Below are 24,941 nucleotides of genomic sequence, written 5' to 3' on the forward strand. Positions count from 1 at the left end.
GACCAACAGAGACAGCGCGCAGAAGTATAAATGCACAGCTACGTGCGTTGCATGCGCCGTGGGTTACGCCGGTCACTTGACGCAGGAGTATAAACCAGGCTTTACGGGAGAAGCAAGTGTAAACCCAAAAGAACCCTATTCTCACCTACGTCTGAAGGCAGGCACTACAGCTCTATGTAGGTGAGGGATCCTCTGAATGTGTTTTGAACAGCTTTGTGGAGCCGAGTGTGTAAGCAAGTGCTTGAAAAGTCCCAAGGCATTGTGGGATAGCGAGGTCAATTTATAAGCAAACAATTAAGTACTGTCAAGTGCTGAGTTGTGAAAACGCATATTCTGAAACATCGGGAAATACATCAGAATGAGAGAATCTTGGATGAGAACACTGCTGATGACTTTTGGTATGAAATCTATTAGGATCCAGGTTGTGTTGTGTTCACTAGAAGTGCACTTACAGTGTCAACTTTCATAATCGAGAGCGATCCGTTAGCAAACGCTCCACATACTTGAGATTTATACTGGAATCTGAAGCGATTCTTACTGTAAAATGATGACGAACTAATGTCCAGGCACTAAACCCTGCCTGTGTGGTCCGGGTTTTTTTGTTTTGTGTTTCGCTTTGGTGAGTGAGTGAGTGTGTATTCAACCTGCCTACCTGATCAGATTGAAGCGTACGGCACTGTGTTGAAAGAATGCACTGGTGAGTCTGACCCGAGATCAGTTTGCCAGCAGAGGGACCAAGGGGAGAGAAAGGCAGAGCGGAGCTGCTTACGCTTATCTAGAAACAGTATGAAGAGCCAAACTGTCCTAACTAATTCCTGTACAGATCAAAGTCCGAAAGATTCATGAGTAGCTGTGCATCAAATCTATAAAATTCTAGAAAAATGGTCGGAGGAGGAAGATACAAGGAAAAAAACAGAAAGGAGACATTTGTTTAAAAAAAAAAAAAGGCACCCGGTAAAAAAAAACAAAAAAAACAGAGGGAGTGTGTAAAAGATCCTGACAAATCGAAAGAGCGAACACACTCCGGTAATGTGGTTGTAATCGGAAGGTGAGCGAGAGTTCAACGTAAATGTTCGTACAGCATAGCGAGTAAATATTCTACAGTAAGATCTTTGAGTTCATGTCGTAGGAGGACTGTGCAAAAACATGAGAACTTTAGAAGCCATGACAGCTGGACTGCAGAGTCCCGTACATCCATTCGGTTTTGTTAATTACTTATTTTCTTTAACCATTTAGCAGCGTATTGGCGTACCTGTCTTCTTCTGGGGCTTGACATTCCTTGATCTTCCTGCATTAACCCAGTGCATCCAGAACGCAAGCGGCTCTCCACAATCACAAACATTAAAAACCAAATAAAAGGACGCCTTTAAAAGACAACATCCTTTAGTCTTTCGGAGGGGGTACCGATACCCTTTAGTCTTTAGGGGTACTTACCCCTGAGTGAAATTAAGGTGCAATGTTTTCGTACAGAATCAAGCTGCTCCAAATCCCCCTCCTGCCCCAGCGGAGGAGTGCAACTAGGCCACTGCCCTCTTTGCTTTGCCCTCTGGTCCAGTAAGGCCTGCCGGGAGGAGTCTGAAAAGGGGATGGTCCTATAGACACTTATGGAAGTCTCTAATCGGTCAGAGTTGGAAGGGGGTGTGGCTAGTGGACAAAAGTGTGCCGTAAAAGGTCCTCAGCAGCGGGACGCTGTTTAGTCTCCACAAAAATCCGTTTAAGGAAGTCACGGCAGTGGTCCGACACGTGAGGTGGCAAGGTGGGGTTGGTTGGCTGTGTGGCGATTTTAAAAATGGCAGCCATCGCTTCGAACTCCGCCCACGGGGGCCGCTGAGTCAACATCTCCACTACAGTGCAGCCGATGCTCCTGGAATCAGGGGAGAATTTCTAGCGTTTTTAACATGGGATGCACAAGATAAGCTTTTTTATTTAGTGTTCTAGTGTTATACAGGGTTCCCATTGGATGGGACTGTCAGTGTCACGTGAACAAACTACTTAACTTCTTATTTGAAGAAAAATCATAGACAAAAGAGCCGGGTAAAAAAAATTAATGATGAGTATTTTCATTTTAGTTATGACTTCTTTGTAGTGTGATCAATGTTTGAGCTAGTTGTAGAGGAGTTCAGAAGCAACTTGAACTTAATAACTCAAAAAAAGGTTTGTTGATCTCGATGAACGAGACTCAAAGGTCAGAGAAAGAGTCAGTAAAATATGCCAAACTCCCCATCACTAATATTTATCACTTCATATGTGGTACACTTGTCATTTAACTTTCTTTAACCAGATGTTTAATAACAGAATAGTACTTAAATCATATTGTAGCTAAGAAAAATATATCAAGACCCTAAAGATATCATAAATAAATCTTGTGTTCAAAATCATTTCAATAAAATGCATTATAATGCAGACATACCAGATATCAGCTTTCCTGCCGTAACCCTCTCCACTGATGACCTCAGGGCTCATCCAGTAGGGTGTACCTGTCACTGACTTGATGCCCGTTCCAGACAGGCAGATGGTTTGGAGCCGCCGACTCGCTCCAAAGTCACCCAGTTTCACGTTACCTGCAGAGTCCCGAAGGATATTGGCACCTACATAAATAACAGAACAGGTGGAGAAAAAGTCATTTAATGAGGTAAAAAAACAACAACATACATTTGTAAATATCTCGGATTAACTATTTAAAGGCATAGTTCAACCCAAAAAACAAACATTCTGTCATTTACTCATGCTCAACTTTCTTCTGATGAACACAAAGGAAGACATACTGATGAATGTTAAAACAGCCATTTACTCCCATATTTTAGTTCCCATATAGATGCCTGTGGCTGCTTTTTTCGAACATTTTTCAGATTATCTTGTTTTGTGTTTAACTGAAGATGAAAATGTTTGCCGAACTATATTTTAAATAAAAAAGTGCATTGACTGAATATGTTAGATTCATTAACCATGCAGCAATTTTTAACATTATTTGAGGATTTAGACATTTACAACAAATTTAAAATACAAAGATTTAGTGATTTTCCTCCAATATGACTGAAATCATGTAAATATAAATAGAAGTATACATCAATATAAAAAAAAAACACTATTTAGTTAGTACAGGACTAAAGTTGCCTCACCTTTGATGTCCCTGTGGACGATCATGTTACTGTGCAGGTAGCAAACACCTTCTAGTATCTGCCGTGTGTATTTACGTGTGACATTCTCCGTCAGAGCACCGTACGACTTCAGCTGGTCTTTAATGGAGCCCTTTTAGGAAAATAAAAACAACATTTCAAATTAGGCTTGGGACGATAACCGGACTCAAGGTTTACCGCGGTTTGGGAAAGTGAAGGTTTTAAAATCACTAAAGTTTTCTGTTATATCGTTCCGAATGTATATGTAAGTTTTTTAAAAATGTTTTTTGTGTGTTTTTTAAATAAATGAAGACAACAGAAGTCAATGATTTATTTTGATTATTTAAGACATTCATAAATATTCCAAGCAAATCTAATAAATGCTGGAGACATACTCGGTACATAAACGCACTAAATAACACTTCAGCCGCTTTTATTTGAGGGCGCACAAGAAAATCTGCACTTGAGCAGTGTATATTTGAGGGCGCGCAAGAAGTTTTGTGCACGAACAGAGGAAATTGGCGCTCAAGCAGAGACTGACATGCTCGTAGGCTATTACATTAATGCGATCTCGACGTAATACTGCGCCCAAGACATTTGTCAATCAAATAACGCCACATGTAGTGGTAGATCTGTGTAAAATGGCTAACAGAGTCCGCCGCCACAGCTGGAAAAAATCCTAGAGGAAACACTGTTCATGAAATAAGGATTATGCCCAACATATGTGGTAATTTTCTATTCAGATCTCCTTTGAAATATGGTATAAATCGCAAAAATACAGACTTTACTTCCTGCTCTCCAGAACCATGTAATTGAAAACAACCAATTGCGGAAATTTCATGACAGTGGGAACTGTAAGAAATTAACTTGCTGAATCCATAAGGACAGTAACTCAATTAAAGTTTAGTTTACTAAACTGTCCGTAAGCTAGTCTATTAGTCATGCAACAGTATATCAGTGCATCCATGCTGCAAATACGCAAGGAAACAGCCGGCATACATGAACATGTGCATCCAAGTCTGAGAGGTAAAATACTCACCCCAGGCATGTACTCCATAAAGATGGAAAGTGTTTTTTCATGTGTGTCCCGCAAGCACCCGTAGTACTGAACAATGCGCTCGTGAAAGAGATTTTTCAGCAGCTGAATCTCACACTCCAGAGCACTCACCTCCTGAACACACATTTAAAAAAACACAGCTAACGCAAAGGCTCATTAAGCACCATATCAACCGTTAAAAAAAGGCTGAAAAATGCTGCTCACCTTGCTGGTTTCTGGGCTATCTGGGTCAAACTGCACCTGCTTAACAGCCAGTTCTCTGCCAGTGTCTGCATCGTAGCATAAAAACACTCGCCCGAACGCTCCTTGTCCCAAAAGCTTCCCAAGACGCCAGTTTGTTGGAGCACGAGGGGCTACACACACACATAAACAAAACAAAAAAATGAGAAAAATGACACAATGAACAATGTGATAACACTTCACAATACAGGACATGCAGCTAATGTTAGTTTAGATATTTAAAAACATGAAAAAAAAACAATGAACCATGCTTATACAGAATTTATTAATCATATTTTAACATTTATTAATGCATTATTAACATCCAACACTGTGCTTGTAAAGGTTGATTAATGCACTGTGAGTTTAATGACTGTATTTTTGTTAACCAAAGTTAACAAACATTATTAAATCCTTTAATAAATGTATTGTTCATCATTCATGGTTGACCTACATGTCCGGTATTGTAAAGTGTTGCCAACAATTCAAAAGTTAGCATTTCTCTATTCACTTCTTGACTAATTAATTTAAATGACAAGATCTAGATAGATAACTTATGAATAGGCCTATGAAAATGAGTTCATAAATAATGAAAATAGCTTAAAACATTTCATACAGATGGAAAGATATTACTTGTTGCACATTTAGGCTACAGTTCAAAATTTGGAGATTCATTTAGATGTCTTTGAAGAACGTCTTATTTAAGGCTCACAAAGGAAAAGTGTAGTACAGAAAATATGCATACATATACACCCACCGGCCACTTTATTAGGTACACCAGCCCAACTGCTCGTTAACTCAAATGTCTAACCAGCCAATCACCTGGCAGCATTCAGACATGTAGATATGGTCAATACGATCTGCTGCAGTTCAAACTGAGCATCAGAATGGGGAAGAAAGGGTATTTAAGTGAGTGAGCGTGGCATGGTTGTTGGTGCCAGACGGGCTTGTCTGAGTATTTCAGAAACTGCTGATCTACTGGGATTTTCATGCACAACCATGTCTAGGATTCAGAAAATGGTAAGAAAAAGACAAAACATCCATTGAGCGGCAGTTCTTTGAGCGCAAAAGCCTTGTTGATGCCAGAGGTCAGAGGAGAATGGCCAGACTGGTTCGAGCCGATAAAAAGGCAAAAGTAACACAAATAACCACTCGTTACAACCGAGGTATACAGAAGACCATCTCTGAACGCACAACACATGAAACCTTGAGGCGGATGGGCTACAACAGCAAAGACCACACAGGGTCCCACTCCTGTCAGCTAAGAACAGGAAACTGAGGCTACAGGTCACACAGACTCACCAAAATTGGACAACAGAAGATTGGAAAAACTTTGCCTGGTCTGATGAGCCTCGATTTCTGCTGCGTCATTCATATGGTAGGATTAGAATTTGGCGTCACCACCATGACAGTATGAATCCATCCTGCCTTGTATCAAAGGTTCAGGCTGGTGGGGGTGGTGGTGTAAAGGCGTGGGAGAAATTTTCTTGGCACAGTTTGGGCCCATTAGTACCAATTGAGCATTGTTAACGCCACAGCCTACCCGAGTATTGTTACTGACCATGTCCATCCCTTAATGACTACAGTGTACCCATCTTCTGGTGGCTACTTCCAGCAGGATGACGCGTCATGTCTTAAAGCACGATCCTCTCAGACTGGTTTTTTGAACATGACAATGTGTTCACTGTACTCAAATGGCCTCCACAGTCACCAGATCTCAATCCAATAGAGCACGTTTGGAATGTGGTGGAACAGTAGATTCACATCATGTATGTGCAGCCGACAATGCTGCCACAAAGGATAAAGGCAGTTCTGAAGGCAAAAAGGGGTGCAACCCTGTACTAATAAGGTGTACATAATAAAGTGTCCGGTAAGTGTATTTATATGTGCCCTACTCAAAAGTATGTACTTTTTCTTCACAAAATTCGCAAATTGGGATGAAACAATTGACTTCCATAGAAACTGTTTTATCAACTAAAGAAATTAATGAGTTTCAGCAACCAGTATTTTTCAAAATATCTTCTATCGAGCTTATTCTCCAATATGGCTCGTTCGTTTTTGCGTGTTTTAGATATTCCGATTCAGTTTCCTATGGGAGAAATTAATTGGAATAATAAACGGCAGAAAAAGGTCAAGCTACTTGCTCTACAAACAAGTGTGTTCAGGACCATACATAAAAAGTAGAATAATATAATCGTTAGCATTAAGAAGCGTAACAAGCTGTTTTTAACATCTAAAAACCAATGGAAGTGAATGCGACCTGACGTCTCAAGCCTAAAAGAATCCAATTGCGGCATCTGCTCATACTTGAAGAACAAGTTCGATAAATAACAGAATAAAAAACCTTTAAGAGAGAGTAAACAATGAGGAAATAGAAATTTTTCAGTGCCCATTTTTAACACTTGAGTCACTCACAGCGGCTGGGAGGGCTGATGTCCATGACTGATAGAGTAGGGTTGGAGCTGGGCTCGATGTCACTGCCGCGGCGTCTGCGTCCCGGTTCCTCAAGCTCAGGAGTGAAGATGCTGCTTCCACTACTAGTGCTGGGGCTCTGCTGCTCAGTAGGACTGAAACTCACCGGAGAACGAAAACCATGAGCTTGTGTCCGCCGGGCCCTGGGAAAAGTCTTCCGTCCTGAGTGGAGAGAGAAGATATCAAATTAAGGGAAAGATCATGGTGGTACAGGATGCATGATATTGCTTTTTGGATCATCATAGTTCAGTGTATCCTCACCGTCGCTGTAGTCCTGCAGACCAAATGGTATGTGATATCGTCTAGGATAGGTTCCTCCTTTCCCTGTTTTTTCGAACACTGGTATATCATACTCTGAAATAACAGAGAATAGAATTATGATAGATTGATAATTGGAAACTAATTTTGACTTTTCATGTCACATAGAAGCGGAAAGGAAGGTAAGTACCTACCGGGGAACTCTTGATGGTTATCAGGGTAGCTCAGGGCTCGAGGCATTCGGGATTTGGGATAGGTATCACTGTTAAAATGAAAATCAGTAAAAATTCATTTGGCAATTGTAATTTAAAACCACACATGTGAACTGTATACAACTGTTCAAAATATTTTAATTGATTTTACTTTATTTTAAGTAAGATCTTAGCAAGAAATCAGTGTTTGTCGAGTTTACAATAGTTTTACAGGTGAATTAAGCTGTAAAAACAGAAACAATTTCAAATATATTCAAATAAATGTCTTTATCAATGCATTTAGAATTATAATTTGTGATAATCTCTTCTCTTTGTTTCTTATTATTTTAAAACAACTGTGCTTTATTAAACTTTTCATACATTTTCTCAGGGTACTTTAATGAAGAACTTAAAAAGAGTATTGATTTAAATTGAAAATGTTTTGTAATCTGCGTTTCAACCAATTTTTACACATTTAAAAAAATAAAAATGAAAAATTCGCCATCAATTAATCATCCTTTATTTGATCCAAATGCGTTTTCCGTTTCTTTCTTCTGATTAATACAAAAGATATACTGAAGAACAATGGAAAAAAGCAGCCATGGTCTTGTTTTCCTGTTGAACAAAAAAGAAGTTATTTTGAAGAATGTTGGAAACCTGTAACCGTTGACTTCTAGAGTATTTGTTTTTCTTACTATGAATGTAAGCAGTTGCAAGTTCTCAACATTCATCAAAATGTCTTCTTTGGTGTTTCTTTAAACTCAACTGCTTTAAAACAAGTGAAGGGAGAGTAAATGATGGCAGAATTTTTATTTTGGGGCAAATTATCCCTTTAAATCACATATACATGTTGAACAAAACGTTCTTCCCGAAACCTTTAAATAGTAAAAAAGGAGCAACAATTAAAAGTTAATAGACTAAACATAAATAAATAAAGTAGTAATGCACCTATGGGCACAGATTTACAACAGTTTAATTGTTTCATTTAATTGAAGTTTATTTGTATAACACTATTTACAATAATTACTGTTTCCAGTACCGCCGCTCCCTATATGCAGAGTACGCAGGCTGCGTAGGGCCTCAACTCCGGAGGGGGGCACCATCTCGGCTGCTCAAAAAAATATATATTGATATTTATGTACTAATATTAACATAAACTCAGTGTAAATTAAATATATATTGATAAAATGTTGTTTAATACATTTTTAAAAAATCATTTTATGACGGACGCAAAAACAAACATGTGACGTATTTTATTTCCGTGCAACGTTACTAGCATAGCCGCATACGCACGGCCCGGTCTGGTCCGGTCCACTTATCTTTGCGGCTGCTAGCAGCATATAATTGATGCAAGCTTCAGCTCTACAACAGCAGTCTGGAGCCGAGAAGAGGAAACAAGTACAAGATGAATCAAGTGCATCACTTTCAGGTAACTTCCATGAATCTAGAAAACATATTTTTGGTTGTAAATTGGTAAGTAAATTAGTGAGGCTAACGTTTAAATTTCACCACAACTGCACAAAATCTGCCTTATGTGCTGTTGTTTACATTTAGTTTCTTGCTTTGCTGCTGAGCATTGTGCTTTATAACTTTGACAGGACATGTTCTATGAATTCTCGCGTTTGCTCCTCTTCCACATGTTGCTGATATTTACACAAACTCAATTATTTTTATTAATTTACTTGTGCAATACTTTACAATTCTGTTCGCACACCAGGTACTGTACATATACATGCACTGCACAGTTATTTCACTGTATGTATTATTTATTGGTATATAGTTATTATATTATGTTATATAATTATATTTTATATAATTCTTTGCTGTTATCTTTGTTTATTGCTTCGTCTATTTCTATACATTTCTTATTGGTGCTGTTGTTATTGCTTGTATCACAATGTACTGCAATGACAGTAAAGCCTATTTAGTCCTTATATCAGTGGATTGGTGTGTTTTAAGCCGTTTGTTCATTTTTGTACATTACAATATGAAATAACAAAACTGACTAATAACATTCAGTGATTTTTGAAAGATCATTAATATAAAATGAGTCAAATTACTGTAAGCCTCAGGTCATAAATCATTTTCATAGCATGAATTCATTAATGATGATTTTTTTTCTGAATGTTAACAAAGTTTTTGTTTAAAAATACACTCATTAATTCTTGAAAACCACAAATGTCTTTCATTTATACTGACAGCAGGGGCCAATCTTAGTCACCATAGATTTTAGTGCAAGTTAAATTCACATTTTGGTTGTAGTTTACACATTATTACATATTATGAAGAGTGCTTGACTCGCCCATAGTTTTAATAGTATGTCATGAGTAGGGCCAGACAGAATCTGCGGACATTTTTTGCTATTTCTGCGGAGAATTTTGGTAAAAATCTGCGGATTTCTGCTGAATTATTTTGGGAGTATTTAGCGGAGTATCATAACTAAAACCTTAATATATGAAATAAAAAGTAATAAATTAAGGAATAAAAACTGAATAAATTCAGATTTACACATTTACTCAAGTAAATAAACAGAATTAGGGATGTTCTAAAAATTAGCAGAAATCTGCTGAATTCTGCCGGAAATCGGCGGAAAATCTGCGGAATTCTGCACGCGCAGATTCCGTGTGGGCCTAGTCAAGAGTTTTTCTTTAAATGACTAGTTTCTTCTGTATTGTACATGGAGGTCAATGCTGAAATTTCTCAGAAAAGAAGATGAGGCGGAATGACCAGGGGCCTCATGTATTAACGCTGCATACGCACAAAAACTTTGCGTACGCAAGGTTTCACGCTCACGTTTGGATTTACTAACGAAGAAATGAACGTGGGAATGTGCGCTGGTCCACGCCAACTTCATGCCTGGTGTACGCGCATTTCTTGTGTGTGTTTGTTTTATTTCCATTGGTGACTCCTAGAGGTAATTATGTTAAATTGCACACTACAAAGTGTCTTCGAGCTGTGCAATGGTAGCTGTGTGAGACGTTTACATGCGCATGTCTAGCAGGTATATAAGGTTTCTATACCATGCGGTTGACTAGTCAAAGATTAAAGCGCAACTTTCAGTGATCGCCGGTTTTCCCAATGTAATCGAAGCGATCTACTGCAAACACATTGCTATAAAGGCGCCATCTGAAGATGAATTTGCATACGTGAATCAAAAACATTTCCATTCAATAAATGTGCAAATAAAATATGATGCACAGACTTATTAATGATTCCAACTTGTCTTCCTCGTGATGAAGAGTAAGCAATTTCTGACATGTAGTGGGAGGAAAAAAAGAATAAGTTCATCAGACGCTGGATTCGAACCAAGGTCATGCGCGAACATGTCAAAACATGTTGCCATGCGTTTTACGAGCTACGCCACTCATGCTGTTAAAGATACTATAAAATTTTACACCTCTACATCGCACTAATTCTTTTCCAATCCACTCGGTGTGATGTTTAGACCCAACTGTGATTAGCTAAACTCTCCCTCTCTATTTTTTTTTCTTTTGTTATTAATTCCGGAGGATTATAACACAATGAACAAAATTTTTCTCTGGTCTACCACCGAAAGCAGCACCTCCAAATCACATTCTGTTCAAAAAGTTTCTCTTTTAGCTTGCCATTGCTTTTTCGTTGGGTTTTGTCAAAGTAGAATCATTAGCATATTAGCATATACGGGGGAGGAGGCAGGGAGGGGTTTTGCGCTCGTGCATGTTGCGTTTAGTTTCACGTTCATTCGGATTTACTAAGAGAATGCGTGTGTAATTCGGCGTACGCAGTGTTTTATACATCAGATGTTTTTACTGCGTACGCGCATTTACAGCTTTGTGCGTACGCAATGTTTTAGTATGATTTCAACGCAAATCTTCGTACATGAGGCCCCAGCACTGCTCCAGAGGCACCAGCAGCTGCACTGGTACAGACAGAGGCTGCAGTACTAAGGACCGTCCATCTCTACAGGTACAGAGAGGGTTTTATTTCTTACCTTTTGTAAATGTTTGAAATTATGAATGTTTCTGCAGAAGACATGTCAATGTTTATTTTAATGCAAACAATTATTTTGTAATGTAAATATATGACTGTTTTAAGTATAATTTTGAGTGCTTAAATGTATATTTATGTATATAAATAAATAAATACCTGTTTAAATACATATGTTTGTGTGTTTTTGTTCCTCTGTGGGGGCACCACAGTAAAATTTCGCATAGGGCCCCCTTTTGGCCAGCAGCGGCCCTGACTGTTTCAAAGCAGCTTTACAAAAGATGCACATTATTGTATTACAATGAAATTAAGTTAAAGTTACAATCAAATATAAGTTATTATAAACAGACACTGTTAACCTGCAATCCTATAGAAAATAGGCTGCATGTACTATATTTGTTGGTTAGTTATTAACCTGTCAAGTGGACTGTCCAATGAAGGACAGCTGCCTGATGCTGAATTCTCAGGACTGCTCATTGACAAAGGGTCCAGCATCTTGAAAAGGTAAAACATGAAAAGATAAATCTGATTATGCTGTTGTTCAATTCACTCACATCAGCTAAAACCAAAGTGTTGTCAGACTAATTACCTGGTCCATGCTCTCTGGGATGAACTCGCCCTCACTGTTGATGCTGGTGAAAGAGCCGTTTCTGGCCACCTGCTGCAGAGCATCAGGAATATAACCTGGAGGAGGGGAGCTGCGATCTGTTGACTGAGAACCTGGAGAAGAAGAAGAAGAGATTGAGAAAAGTCAGAAAACTGTAAAAATAAAAAAATAAAAAAAAAATAATAATAATAATATTAATATAAATAATAATAATAATAATAATAATAATAATAATAATAATAATAAATATATATATATATTATATTTGTAATAACTGATTCTTTTATCTTTGTCATGATAACAGTAAAAAATATTTTGCTAGATATTTTATTAAGATACTAGTATTCAGCTTAGTGTCATTTAACGGCTTACGATAAAGAGTTACTAAAACTATTATGTTCAGAAATGTGTTGAAAATGTCTTTTCAGTAAATAGAAATGATATAAAATATATAAAGGGGGCTAATAATTCAAGAGAGCTAATAATTCTGACTTCAACTTTGTATATTCATAATTTATTTTGTGATTCTAGTTTGAGGCAACAAAAAACAAAAACAAATGTACTTTAATAATTAAAACAAAATGGACCAAAAGTAGTAGGAAGGGCATTGTTGAAAAAGAAAATGTTAAGCCTTTTGAGAGGAATACCATATTTGGATAAAAGATATAAAAAGATTTGAACTAAAGTTGTGGAGTTAACTTACACTAAAAAGACGAGATGAACGAAACGGGGGCCAACAAAACAAGGCGAACGAAATGAGGCGAATAAAGCAAAACGAACGAAACGAGACAAACAGAACAAGAAGAGAAGAACGGGACGAAACGACAATCGAAAAGAGACAAGACAAATGAGTTGAGACGAACAAAACAAGACAAACGAAATGAGACGAATAAAATTAATGATACGAACAAGATGAACAAAACGAGTTGAGACGAATGGAACGAGACAAACGAAACCAGACGAATGAAACCAGACGGATGACACAAACAAACCACAAAACAAATGAAACGGATGAACGAAACCAGACGAATGAAATGAACGAACAAAAAAACAAACGAAAGAGGTGAAATGAAGAGGCTCGTTTCCTTCGCCGTCTCGTTTCCTTCATCTCGTTTCCTTCGTCCCATTTTGTCTTGTAAATATCGCATTAATAACTTGTATGTTTCCTACAATGCTCAAAAGAACAACAAAAAAATAACTTAAATAAATAAAAATAAAAATCTACATTTTTTCAGAAAAGCACACATTATAAGCAATAAAAATAGAAAAATTACTGCAGCCAGGCTCTTTTTTTCTCTACACAATAAATATCTTGCACCTCAGAGTGTGCAGATGACACGCAATAACAAACACAGTCATTATCTGTCATGTTATGTGAAAAGACAATCCTGTGAGACAGTTCTGATAGGTAATTTAAGCAAATCATTTTGATGACAGGCTTTGACTCAGGCAACTGAAAATAACTAAAAGCACTACTTGGACAGTAATTGCTTCTCAAGGGGATTCTCGAGCTAATCTGAATGCAGAATGTGAGTGCTATTCTCTCACCATACATGTCAAAATCCCCAGCCGAGTTTTTTTTTTGACAGACACCAAGGTCATACTGTAATTTAACTGTGGTCCAAATTCATATATCTGAGTTTATAAGAGGGATAAAGCCAAAAGCCTTTGAATATTGTATTTTAAATATTTTTTTGAAGTGTTAACAGCAAGAATTCAAGAATCACAGTGCTTATGAAGAAAAAGAAAAAAGAAATAATTGGAAATAGGCCATTATTATGACCGCTATTGGTGTGCAATACAATGAAAAATTCTGTGTTTGTATATAATTGTTTACAGAAATGATTCATTATTATTAATATTAATATTAATAATAATAATATTAAATGATTAATTAATGCTTTTGAAATTTGTGAGTTTGTTCTAGCAAAACAGTAGTCTGTTTTAACACAACATATTTGTTCCTTCAATTAATTTGTTTACTATTATTAATTATTGAATTTATTAATATTTGAAACTCCAGAAAAGAACCTAATTGGAACAAGAAAATTAAAATCTTGTTTTATGTCAGTTTATAAGATCGCTAAAACTTTAAGACATATACTAATATATGAAAAGTAACTGATAATGGCAACTGTTGTTGTTTGAAGTAATAACAGCATTACTTCAAACAGCAAATTTGCTTTGACATTTTTGATTCGCGCAAGTGTTTCTGACCATGTGACTAGCACTTTTCAGGGTTAGTGAATCACCGAGAAGCCATGTAGGCTTGTTTTGACAGATATCCCCTTGAGATCCAATTTCTATCCTTTCTGGTTTTAAAACGAAATTTGCAATATTGTTCAATAAAGTTGGTCTACAGTTTAGTCCAGTTATTTTAGAAATTTACAAAGAAATTGTGTGCACTGACATATTTAAGATCTTATGCAAATTTAGGCATTTCCATCCAATGTTTTTTATTTAAAATACCAAATACCAAAACACGCACACACACACACAAACAAATATATATATATATATATATATATGTGAAACTTGACAACATCAGTTACAATAAGGTATATGCTGAAGCATGCTAATAGGAATTTTAATTTGCCAGTAACCTAGGTTAAGCACTTCCGGCGAACTGTATGCCAATGCAAAGATCTGCACGTTTAAGGTCTGTTTTTTTTTTTAAATCAGCGATCTCCACTGGCTGAGTGATATCCGATATAAAGTGGCTCTCAGATTGTACAAGAAGCACTGCATTAAATTACATGTTTCCCCGCCATGTCTTTAAAATATGAACATTTATTTTACCCCAGTATATTCAATGGAGCTTCTGCACTAGCCAGCCTATTCTGACAGGCGCTTGCGAGTAAACGGCTTTTAGTCTCGTTTTACGCTTGAGCAAATAAAAGAATGCCTAAGTTTATTTAACTGAATGTATTTTAATGACATTACAACATCGATACTGTAAAAGGAACTGTATAAAATGGAAAAAAGTTCACAATAACAGGTCACCGGAAGTTTATCAGTATAGGAAAAACACTAGCTCAGTATATACCCCATTAAGCTATTCCCATGCATTAAAGGTTCCATCAAGTGCTTTGAATAGTGAATTTATATTCATAATTTGATGTAATCTTAAACATCCCATTTTGCACTATTTTATTTTTTTGCACATAAGCCAATTGCACTAGGCACTTTTTGCATAATGAGCACAATTAAAAAAATAAATAAATAAAAAAACACTGTACATTGTTTACATCTGTTTCATTACTCAAATCAGGTTTATATATTGTTTACTTTCATAGACATTTACATACTTACATTTTATAATCATACTTCAGTCACTTCTGTGTATATATGTGTATATATGTGTATTTTTGTGTATGTTGTGTATGATGTGTATGTTGTGTGTATGACTTCACTGTGGACGGCAAAGTAAGAATCTCATTGTACAGGGAGACGTGTTTCCTTACTGTGCACATGACAATAAACAGTTGAATTGAATTGAATGGAACAAAACATAAAGAAACAGCCAATAGAATTATATTTTATGACCGCTTTGACAGCGAGAGAAGTTAGGCTTAAGTGCATAACATGAAAAGTAAATGAGAAGCGTCATAAAGGACATTTCAGATACTAGAGAACATATGATTGGTCAAGATTTTATGAGCAACTAAAGTATGAAGTGAAGTTAAAAAAAAATTATAGATCCATTCAGGCAGAAGTGACAAAATCAAGCTTTAGATGATCACATTAAACAAATTTGGCCAATGTTTTGGAGCCCGATAGCTTATAGACATCCTTAAAACTAACATCTAAAAATGCTATATTAATTTAACGAGACCTTTAAGTAAATATCCCCAATTTCTATTGTATCTCGACTCTAAATGCAACCCACCTATGTGTGCCAGCATGCTCTTTTTATCTGGAGCACTGAAGTCTGTGTTGTCCAAGATGTCATGAGTTGGCAACAGGTCCTTACTGGAGACACAGTTCTGAAAGTGCAAGAATCAAACATCTGTATAACATCTAAGACATTTAGCATTTACATAAGGGCGCAAGTCTGACTAGCGCTTTCTACCTGATCATGGATTATTAACACTCACTGACCTGACTCCATGAGGGGAGCACCAGCAAGATTTTTAGGCTCTTCATATGCACCGAGCGATCCAGCAGCTCCACAGCTTTATCCAGATCATCCTGAGTACTCAATGGAATCACAAGCTACAGAATAGAGAGAGAGAAAAAACAAGATTATGACACATACAGTAACCCTACTAAATTATTAGCCTCCCTGTGTATTTTTCCCCAATTTCTGTTTAACGGAAAGAGGATTCTACACATTTCTAAACATAACAGATTTAATAACTAACTTCTAATAAATGCTGACATTTCTAATAACTTTGCCATGATGACAGTACATAATATTTTACAAGATTTTTTTTCAAGACACTAATAATCAGCTTAAAGTGCCATTTAAAGGCTTAACTAGGTTAATTAGGTTAATTTAGGGTAATTAGCATTGTAGCATTGTATAACGATGGTTTGTTCTTTAAACAATCGAAAAATCGCTATTTAAATAAAAACAATTTTTATTCTAGCTAAAATAAAACAAACAACACTTTCTCCAAAAGAAAGCAGTTTATTAGTAATACTGTGAAAAATTCTTGCTCTGTTTGGGAAATATTCACAGGAGGGATAATAATTTTGAATTCAACTATATATACAAAAACAATCAAGTAAATATTTCAAAATTCCCATGAATGAATGTGTCATTGTACCTCATTATTGGTGTAATGCAGGTCCATGCTCTGTCCAAAAGCGACTTTAGCTTTAGCGCTCAGATCTTCTAGACTGACAGGCCGAGGAAACTGCAGGATCCTAAAGAAAAGTTCCAATTTTTAATTGACAACATCATAATTCCATGTCCTTAGAATACAGCACAAATTCCTGCAAATTATTTCTCTTACAAACTAAAAATCTAATCATTACAATTACATAACTAGCCTTGTACTGAAGATTACTATGCTACAGCAATAATGTGATCACAAAAATTATTAAAGAGCAGGTCAGATATAACATAACTGTCTTGCAGTGTAAAATGTCTGCAAAGTTGATAAATAATGATATTTTAAAGCCAACAAAAAGTCATATGGCCAACTGACTAATCAGAGCAGAGAATGGAGGAGTTTATAGACATTAAGCTCTGAATTGACTCAAGCGAACCGATTTAAAATCATAGCAAAATGATTCTTATTTAAAACTTACGTTCTCTCGTACCTTTTCAAAATGTACACTTTTGTACCATACAGGTGGACATTAGTACATTTAGGGTACACTTTTGTACATTTAAGGTTCACTTTAGCACCTTTAAGGTACTGTGTGGTATGCTTTCTATGCATTAATATGTACCTTTACGGATCTGTTAAGAAAAAAAAAAGTGCCTGTTGAAAAGGTACCGCCCCAGTGACAGATTTTGTATCGTTATTTTTGAGAGTCAAGAATATAAAATTTTATCTCAAAAGACTGCCACTTTGAATTCTTTTTAAAAGAGGGCAGAGCTAAAAATGTCTGTGTGTTAGCATAGTGGCAGATTGACATAGGACTAACCTCCTATGCTAATAAGGGAGAGATCATCTCAGATGGGTGGGGTTTCCCCCTCTGATGACATGTACAAAGGGAGAATGCCAATCAAAGTGTTTCAAAAAATACAATTGATAAATTTATACCATTAGAAACTGGTTATATTCAAACACTGTTGCCATACAAATGTGTTTAAACCCCTTAAAAATTAGATTGTTTCATTAAAAGGTCCAATTTAATACCAATGACCTGCTCTTTAAATAATAAGAACCTATAAAGAATATTATTAATTCATATCCTGACTTAAAATATTAGGGGTCTTTTATCTAAAGCATATTTAAGTGGTTGTTATCATTAGATTCTAATATAAACCCAAACAGATATAAACAAGCATGGCCACCCAAACAACAATTAACTTTGACTTTTAATAAAAGAATTGTCTTAGACAAAAATATTTTATGTAAAATGTTCCTCATTGCCTGGGATAAAAATTACACCGTGACTACAAGGCACGTCGAACAGTTTTAATTAAGAGAAACCACAAGAGAGAAGTGCGTAAAAATAGGAAGTGATGTAGAGCAGAAGCAGGGCTTGTGGTCATTACCTCTTCTCTCCTCTGTACTCAAACTTCACCCTCACATCATTCTGTGAACAAGCAGACGAATGTTACACATCCCAACGCACACCATCATTCATAAAAGTCTCACATAGTTTCGGGAAACATAATGAATATTCAGTACCTGGTAAAAATTATGAGGTAAGTTTTGACTCTTCTAAAGCATAAAAATACCATAATATATTTACAGATATTCAAGAAACATGCCAAGTGAACATTCTTGTTTATCTGAAAAACAATGCTGAAGTCAGATATTCTGCTTTGAAGATGTGCATTACGTGCCGGATCATCTGTCTTTGTTTTGGTCTTTTAACCCACCCACTGCCAGTTTAGCCAATTATATTTCGGCATCCCAGATCGCCTTTGTGAAAAACATCGCATTTGATTCATTCAGTCAGAAAGGCTCTTAAAGCATGTGTACGTGACTGAAATGCGACCTCCGGTGGACTGTAGCAAACTCTGAAATGAGACGTGGATTCAGAGTTCCACATGAGTTGGTTATTAATTACCCAATAATATAATTATTACAAACATAAACACTAGATGAGCAGGTTACATTGTAACCCTGTGTCCTAACAACATGCTACATGACGAGATACGCAATGTTAAGTAATTTGGCTGAAACACCAGACAAAACGCGACATAAATTTAAATACAGACATTCAGAGGCATAAACAAAGTGCACTTACAGCACTCCAACAAAATGGTAAGGTTTATAATAGAAATAATACATATTAAACCTCTTTAGCATTATTATATGTACATGCTGAATCACTGACAGTGAGTCACATATCTAAAGTTCAATTACAAACGGTTTGTTTCATTTTCAACATCTGATGTAACGTTAAACTATCTGCTTCTGCTTTCAGTAGTATGGCAATAAATGTCATTTAAATTGGCAGTCAAACTCACATTATTAGCATTTAACACTAAATAATGCACATGAGGTGTACCTGAGGGGACCATTGTCAGTTTGTTTTATAAAATATGAATTTCAGGTGTTGGTTAGGACAAAATAAATCATATCTTAGCTTGGAAAATATTCCTTCCATCATATGCTGTTGCTTTTATTTAGAACACGACTTAAATCAGCCTTCAGGCTCGCTCCAGTTGTTGTCGTCAAACTGGCAACCAGCGCTTGCATGTGTTTTAAACCAGGCGTGCAACACCTAGTTCAACCACTGGGTGTCAAACTTACATACTGCACCTTAAAGCAATAACGTGAATATTAAAAATATTCAATTGATTTTTAGACTTGTTTTACAATACTTCTTCCTGTCAAGACTTTTAACATAGATGTTTTAATAACCCTTCATTTTCTTAACTTCGGTATAAAAGAGCATTAATGTTAGTAATTTCCATGAATCAGTTAAAAACTGTCCACTACAATTAATACATTCATTATTTACAGTGTATTTTTCCTGTATGTTTTTATAACAAATGATTTATTTATTTAATTTATTTAAGACACATAAGCATAAACAAAAATAGTTTAAACCATAATCAATTGTTAATACGTGCACTGTTCTGAACTGACATTTTTTTTTAAATATTTAAATATACGATAGAAGGTACGGATGTAGTATATCTTGAAGCTCATTCCATACATATGAAACATACTTGAAGAATTCAGATCGACCTAACTCTGAGTGAAAAAATGGCATTTTAAGTAAGAGTATATCTGCTGATCTGTTATTGTAAGTATTTGAACAGTACTCCAACAAACTAGATATATACTGTGGTAATTTACCAACTAAAGCTTTAAAAATAAAAACTAAGATATGTTGTAATGATTTTGATGACTGTTTTTTTTTGTGCAAAATTTGTACACATGCTATATGGAGTGAATTAAAATACTGAAACAACACAAGACCTAAAACTGTCCAACTTAGTCCAAGAACCTTATTTTACATATAAATGTTTTTTACATTAAACTTTTTTTGACTGTTCAACACAAGCTTTGACTTTACTGAAAAGTTCCTTGTAATGGCATTAATATTAGAAGAAACATACATAAACATACATTAATATTAGAAGGGCATGAATTTAAAAAGCGTTGTTTTGACTTCATCACCCTCTGCACTATTATGTACTTAGTCTGTGTGCACTAACCTGCAACATCACCATTATTCATCTGTTTGCATTTCAATCTGTTTGCATTTGGGTAAGAAGTGACAGATAAGCTGTAGTACTGATTTATAATGACCATCCATCATGCTGAGTTACATACAATGAGATAACAGTCTGGGCTCCTTTTAAATGGCCCTATGATTTCCGCGATGCAAAAAAACTGGACGGAATTACATAATTAAGTAGTAAAAATTAAATTAGATGCATAATGCAAACCGTTAAAATGTTTTACACTCGTGACGTGGACTAAAGTTTGTCAAAATTAAACCACTAAACAATTTTCGCATAAAACAGTTAAATATATTGCAATATGAAGTCTGAATGTTCTGCTTGTCTGTGTAAATCAATGGTGACATTTCATTTATGTGCATTTACTCAAGCTTGCATGTGAGACACTTCAGCGAGGTTTTCAGTATCAAATGGATGCAATGTAGTAAAATGTTTGCTTTAACTTAAATTATTAATAATAATAATAATAATAATACATTTTATTTAAAAAGCGCCTTTCTGGCAACTCAAGGACACCATACAATAAAACAAGAGCAATAAAACAACACGAGAACTAATAAAAAAAATATACACAGCAATAGTTCAGATAACATGAATTAATTATATATTAAAATCCGTCTTAAATAAGTTGGTTTTTAGTCTTGATTTGAATCATGTGAGGGAGTCAATGTTTCTGATGGCAGGTGGTAGAGAGTTCCAAAGACGGGGAGCAGAGCGGCTGAATGCTCTGCAGCCCATAGACGATAGATGAGCAGAGGGAACAGACAAGTGGACGGAGGAAGAATTATTAGAAATTAAATTAATAGTATTAACTAGGGCTGTGAAATTAATCAAAATCGAATCGCATTTGAAACAATGCAATGAGTTAATCACAAGAGGCTGCAATATAAAATATATATGTATACATGTAAACAAAAATAACGAAAACCATCTGAGGTGAAGTACTTCAAAACCAGTTCGCTACGCTTCAGAAAATTAAACATGCTACACTTTTTGTGAGGCATCGCAGACATGCTATTGGTTGTTGTGAACTATGCAACATTACACAAGAAGAAATGATTGAATCTTGTGTCACAATAACGTTGTTATTTTTACGACTTCCCACAACACCCTGCATCAAGCAAATTGTGCTGAAACCGTGGGATCTGACGGGGGCTTTATAGCTAGCCAATTGAGTGAGCACACTTTCGTTCTGCTCAGTCAGAGTTGCGCAACTGAACTACGCCTACGATGAAAAAAGGAATCAAACAAGAAAGTGCTAACAAGTGGGGTATTGGCAACTGCTGCTTCAGAAGCACTAATAGACGAATTAATATCAAAGAAAAACAACGTTTGTAACATGGGAATATTTTGGTTTCAAAGTCACAGGCACCTAACAAAAACAGGTCATTTTTAAAAGCTGTCACAGAATTGTTGCTATGGCTTACAGACTGTTGAGCTGAAGTTTAAATTAAATTAAAATCAGCTTAAATTAAATCGTAAATCAAATCACAATATCTGTCAAAAAAAAAAACATTATAATTAGATATTCCCCAAATCGCACAGCCCTAGTAATAACCTTAAAAAACTAATAAATTTAATGAAATTTGGAAAGAAATAAAACTAATTTAATAGGTTCAACATCTGTCTTAGGGACGATTAGCTCCAACTCATTTATCAGAAACAAAATACCTCAAATATGGAGCTAAACATAATTGAGGACACCTCATTGTGAAAATGAACATTTTTATCCATTTCTCAGTAAATATGGGTCATATATTTTGATGCATTTGAACAAAACATATTAATTAAACAAATTTATATTTAATAAAATAATATTTAGGCCCCCGAACATCTTCAGAAATATAAAGACAACACAATACTACCCTAATTTATAATAATCAAATCATTATACAAATTTTAAACCGTTGTTGTAAGTTATTTTGCTAGATTAGCTCCAGACATGGCTTTACTACTCACTAATCAATCTATATGCAAGAATATAATATTGTGAAGCTTCCAATTGAAAACATGAATCTAAATGAGAGATTTGTGAGGGGTGTACTCATATATGCTGAGCACTGTAGCTGTTGCTGATGTGAATTAGAAAAGAGGCGATACAGACCTGGTTCTTGGGAGAGGAGGCCTTGGGTTTGGCCAGGTCAGACAGAACAGATGGTCGACTGGATCGATGCAACACCGCCAGGTCTTGCATGATGGAATTCAGGGCCTCCTGCTCATCTGCAATATATTTTATTATGTATTCACATTATATTTATTAATCCTCAATTAGGCATGGGACGATAACCGTTTTCAAGGTATACCACGGTTTGGAAAAGTCAAGGTTTTAAAACCATCAAAATCTTCTGCTATACCGTTCCTAAGGTGTGTTTAAGATTTTTTATTTACATTTTTTTTATGACAACTATATCTCCAGCAGAAAAGATATTCAAAGATGCCATTTTAAATTGTAAAAATATCATTGTGTTTTTGAAACAGTAGAAGACAGCAGAAGTCAGAGATTCATTTGAATTATTTAGCCTGACATGTTTACTGCTCCAAAATATTTTAAGTGTTTCTCAAAATAAAATCTATTGTGTTCAAAGGGGGAAAGAGTTTTTGTTTTTTTAGCCAGACATTTAAAAAGAACATATTTTATAGCAGTTATCACAAGACTGCATTACCGTAAAACCGTGACATTTTTATCCAAGGTTATCATACCGTCAGAATCCTGTGCCGGCCCATGCCTATCCTCAATACAAACACTTAAAAAAACATTTGTGCACTTACCCATTTTGACTGATCACTGATTCACCCAGGAGTAAAGGAAAGAGGATTCTCCCATGAAATGGGATCCTTTCTCCTATACAAAAAAATAATAACACTTTGATTATAAAATAATCTAATTATTTATTAAGATGACGTATTTGTAGTGATCGAATTGACCAAAATCACTAGGTCTAAATTGCACAATTATAGCTTTACAATGCAACAAAACAACACAGATTAATAATGACACAAGGGAAAATGCTTTATAAATTATACAAAATCATGACATTAGAATGAAATAATCTCTTATTAAAAGCCACATTTATTGTCCTTCATTATCAAGCTCTTAAATGTTTAATACGACAATATCTTGTTTAACTCTGAGGTGTTTAAACATGTGTATCTAACTTTAAATTTCAAAATCCTGACAGCAAAACACAAGTCAACATATAATAACTGATAAATAGCTTATCAGAGAATGTCATATGTCAAGTCACTTTTTACCATTTATGACCACGTGTCATAATCTGTGCACAGCACATTAAAAACTCTCAATATGATATGCAATTTGATGAACAACTAAATAAAATGTAACTTGAAGTTTCCTTAGAAAGCTAATACTCAAGCTAACTGGTTAGCACACATACCTGTCAAAACTACTGCATGTCAAAGAAGCAACCAAATGCGATTGCATGATTATATATAACATAAATCACAATGGCATTAATGTATTTATAAAAATATAATATGTGCCTCTAAATATTGTTAAATAAAACTACTGCACTGACACATTTATAACACACTGTTAGCCGTTTAGCTCTTTTAACAGTTGGGCCACAGTTAGCATTGCGCAAACATGCTAACGAACAGCTCAAACAGCTATCAGAAAGACACAAACAGATATGTCTGATTTAACTGTCTTCGTAATTCAGTCATCCTGTTAATCGCATAAAAATAAACATCATTTGATCACCTGGGTGAGCTCGATCCGTTCACTTCCTCATCCAAAGATGTGAGGCCTCGAGAGGAATCTGACACTCTGACAAGACTCAAATAAACGGCTTTAACTTCAGTCCAAGGCCTGCCTGCACGGCCAAACCATCTCCCGCTGACCACAGCTCACTTTGCAGGTAAGCGAAAGCTGCTGACGGTAAATCCAGGGTAATGTGAGGATGAATAAAGCTAATCTTCGGCCGCGGACGGAGGTTTGTTTACATTAGGTTAAACGCGCTCGACCTGACGAAGATCAACTGTTGTCAATTAGACTGAGAGAAGATTCGCGATGTACGACTATAACAGTGCACAATCTGTGAAGGTCTGGTCAGAAAATTAATCCAAGAAGACGAAACGGCACATTTAGCAAAAGGTGTTAGGTATTAAGTACACTTAAAACACTGCAAACGCAGACACACACACACTACTTTAGAACAGCACCGCTGTCTTTTCACTCAAACTCACATGTCTCGACAGCGCCATCTGCCGACGGACACATCGTAATAAGGCCTCGGATGGTCAGAGACGCGGCAGTGTCAAATTCTAACCAATCAGAGAACGCGGTTAGATTGTTTTCGACCAATCAGAATATTGAATGCTCTCCGAAAAACTCCCATTTGATTTACAGGCACATGTTTGCTGCGTGCGTGAATGCACATCCGCTATGCACAGGGTTTTCACTGGTTTTATGAATATTTTTTAATTGAGATAAATCAGTCTATACCGTTAAATACAAACGGCACATTCATGAATGACTTAGGTCTGTCAGAGTATATATAGATATATTATTTTCTCCTAGTTCATCAAAACATTCTGCCATCTGGTGGAGAAAGTTGTGGATTGCATAAAGATGATTAAAGGGTTAGTTCACCCAAAATTGTAAATTCCAGTACCCTTAATTACCCTGCCTCATGAAGTTCACTGACATTTTACCATGCTCCAGAGATGTTTAAAATCCAGAAAACGAACCAAAAACCTTGTGACT

The 24,941-nt window shown here is 35.9% G+C and overlaps 1 protein-coding gene across 1 annotated transcript; it reads right to left on the reverse strand.

Moving 5' to 3' along the window:
* map3k2 (mitogen-activated protein kinase kinase kinase 2) lies at positions 1-24,434 on the reverse strand. The gene is made up of 17 exons (XM_087256781.1): positions 23,937-24,434; positions 22,985-23,057; positions 22,320-22,435; positions 18,065-18,105; positions 16,659-16,758; positions 15,988-16,101; positions 15,776-15,872; positions 11,869-11,999; positions 11,695-11,774; positions 7,317-7,384; positions 7,126-7,218; positions 6,808-7,026; positions 4,378-4,526; positions 4,156-4,287; positions 3,120-3,249; positions 2,411-2,588; positions 1-1,864 (listed from the first exon to the last, which is right to left on the reverse strand). The coding sequence occupies exons 2-17, from the start codon at positions 22,986-22,988 to the stop codon at positions 1,645-1,647; spliced, it is 1,872 nt and encodes a 623-aa protein (XP_087112907.1). The 5' UTR covers positions 22,989-23,057; positions 23,937-24,434; the 3' UTR covers positions 1-1,644.
* Between the last annotated feature and the right edge of the window lie 507 nt (positions 24,435-24,941).

This window comes from Danio rerio, chromosome 6 (assembly GCF_052040795.2).
Source record: "Danio rerio strain M-AB ecotype USA chromosome 6, GRCz13ab, whole genome shotgun sequence".
Taxonomy (NCBI): domain Eukaryota; kingdom Metazoa; phylum Chordata; class Actinopteri; order Cypriniformes; family Danionidae; genus Danio; species Danio rerio.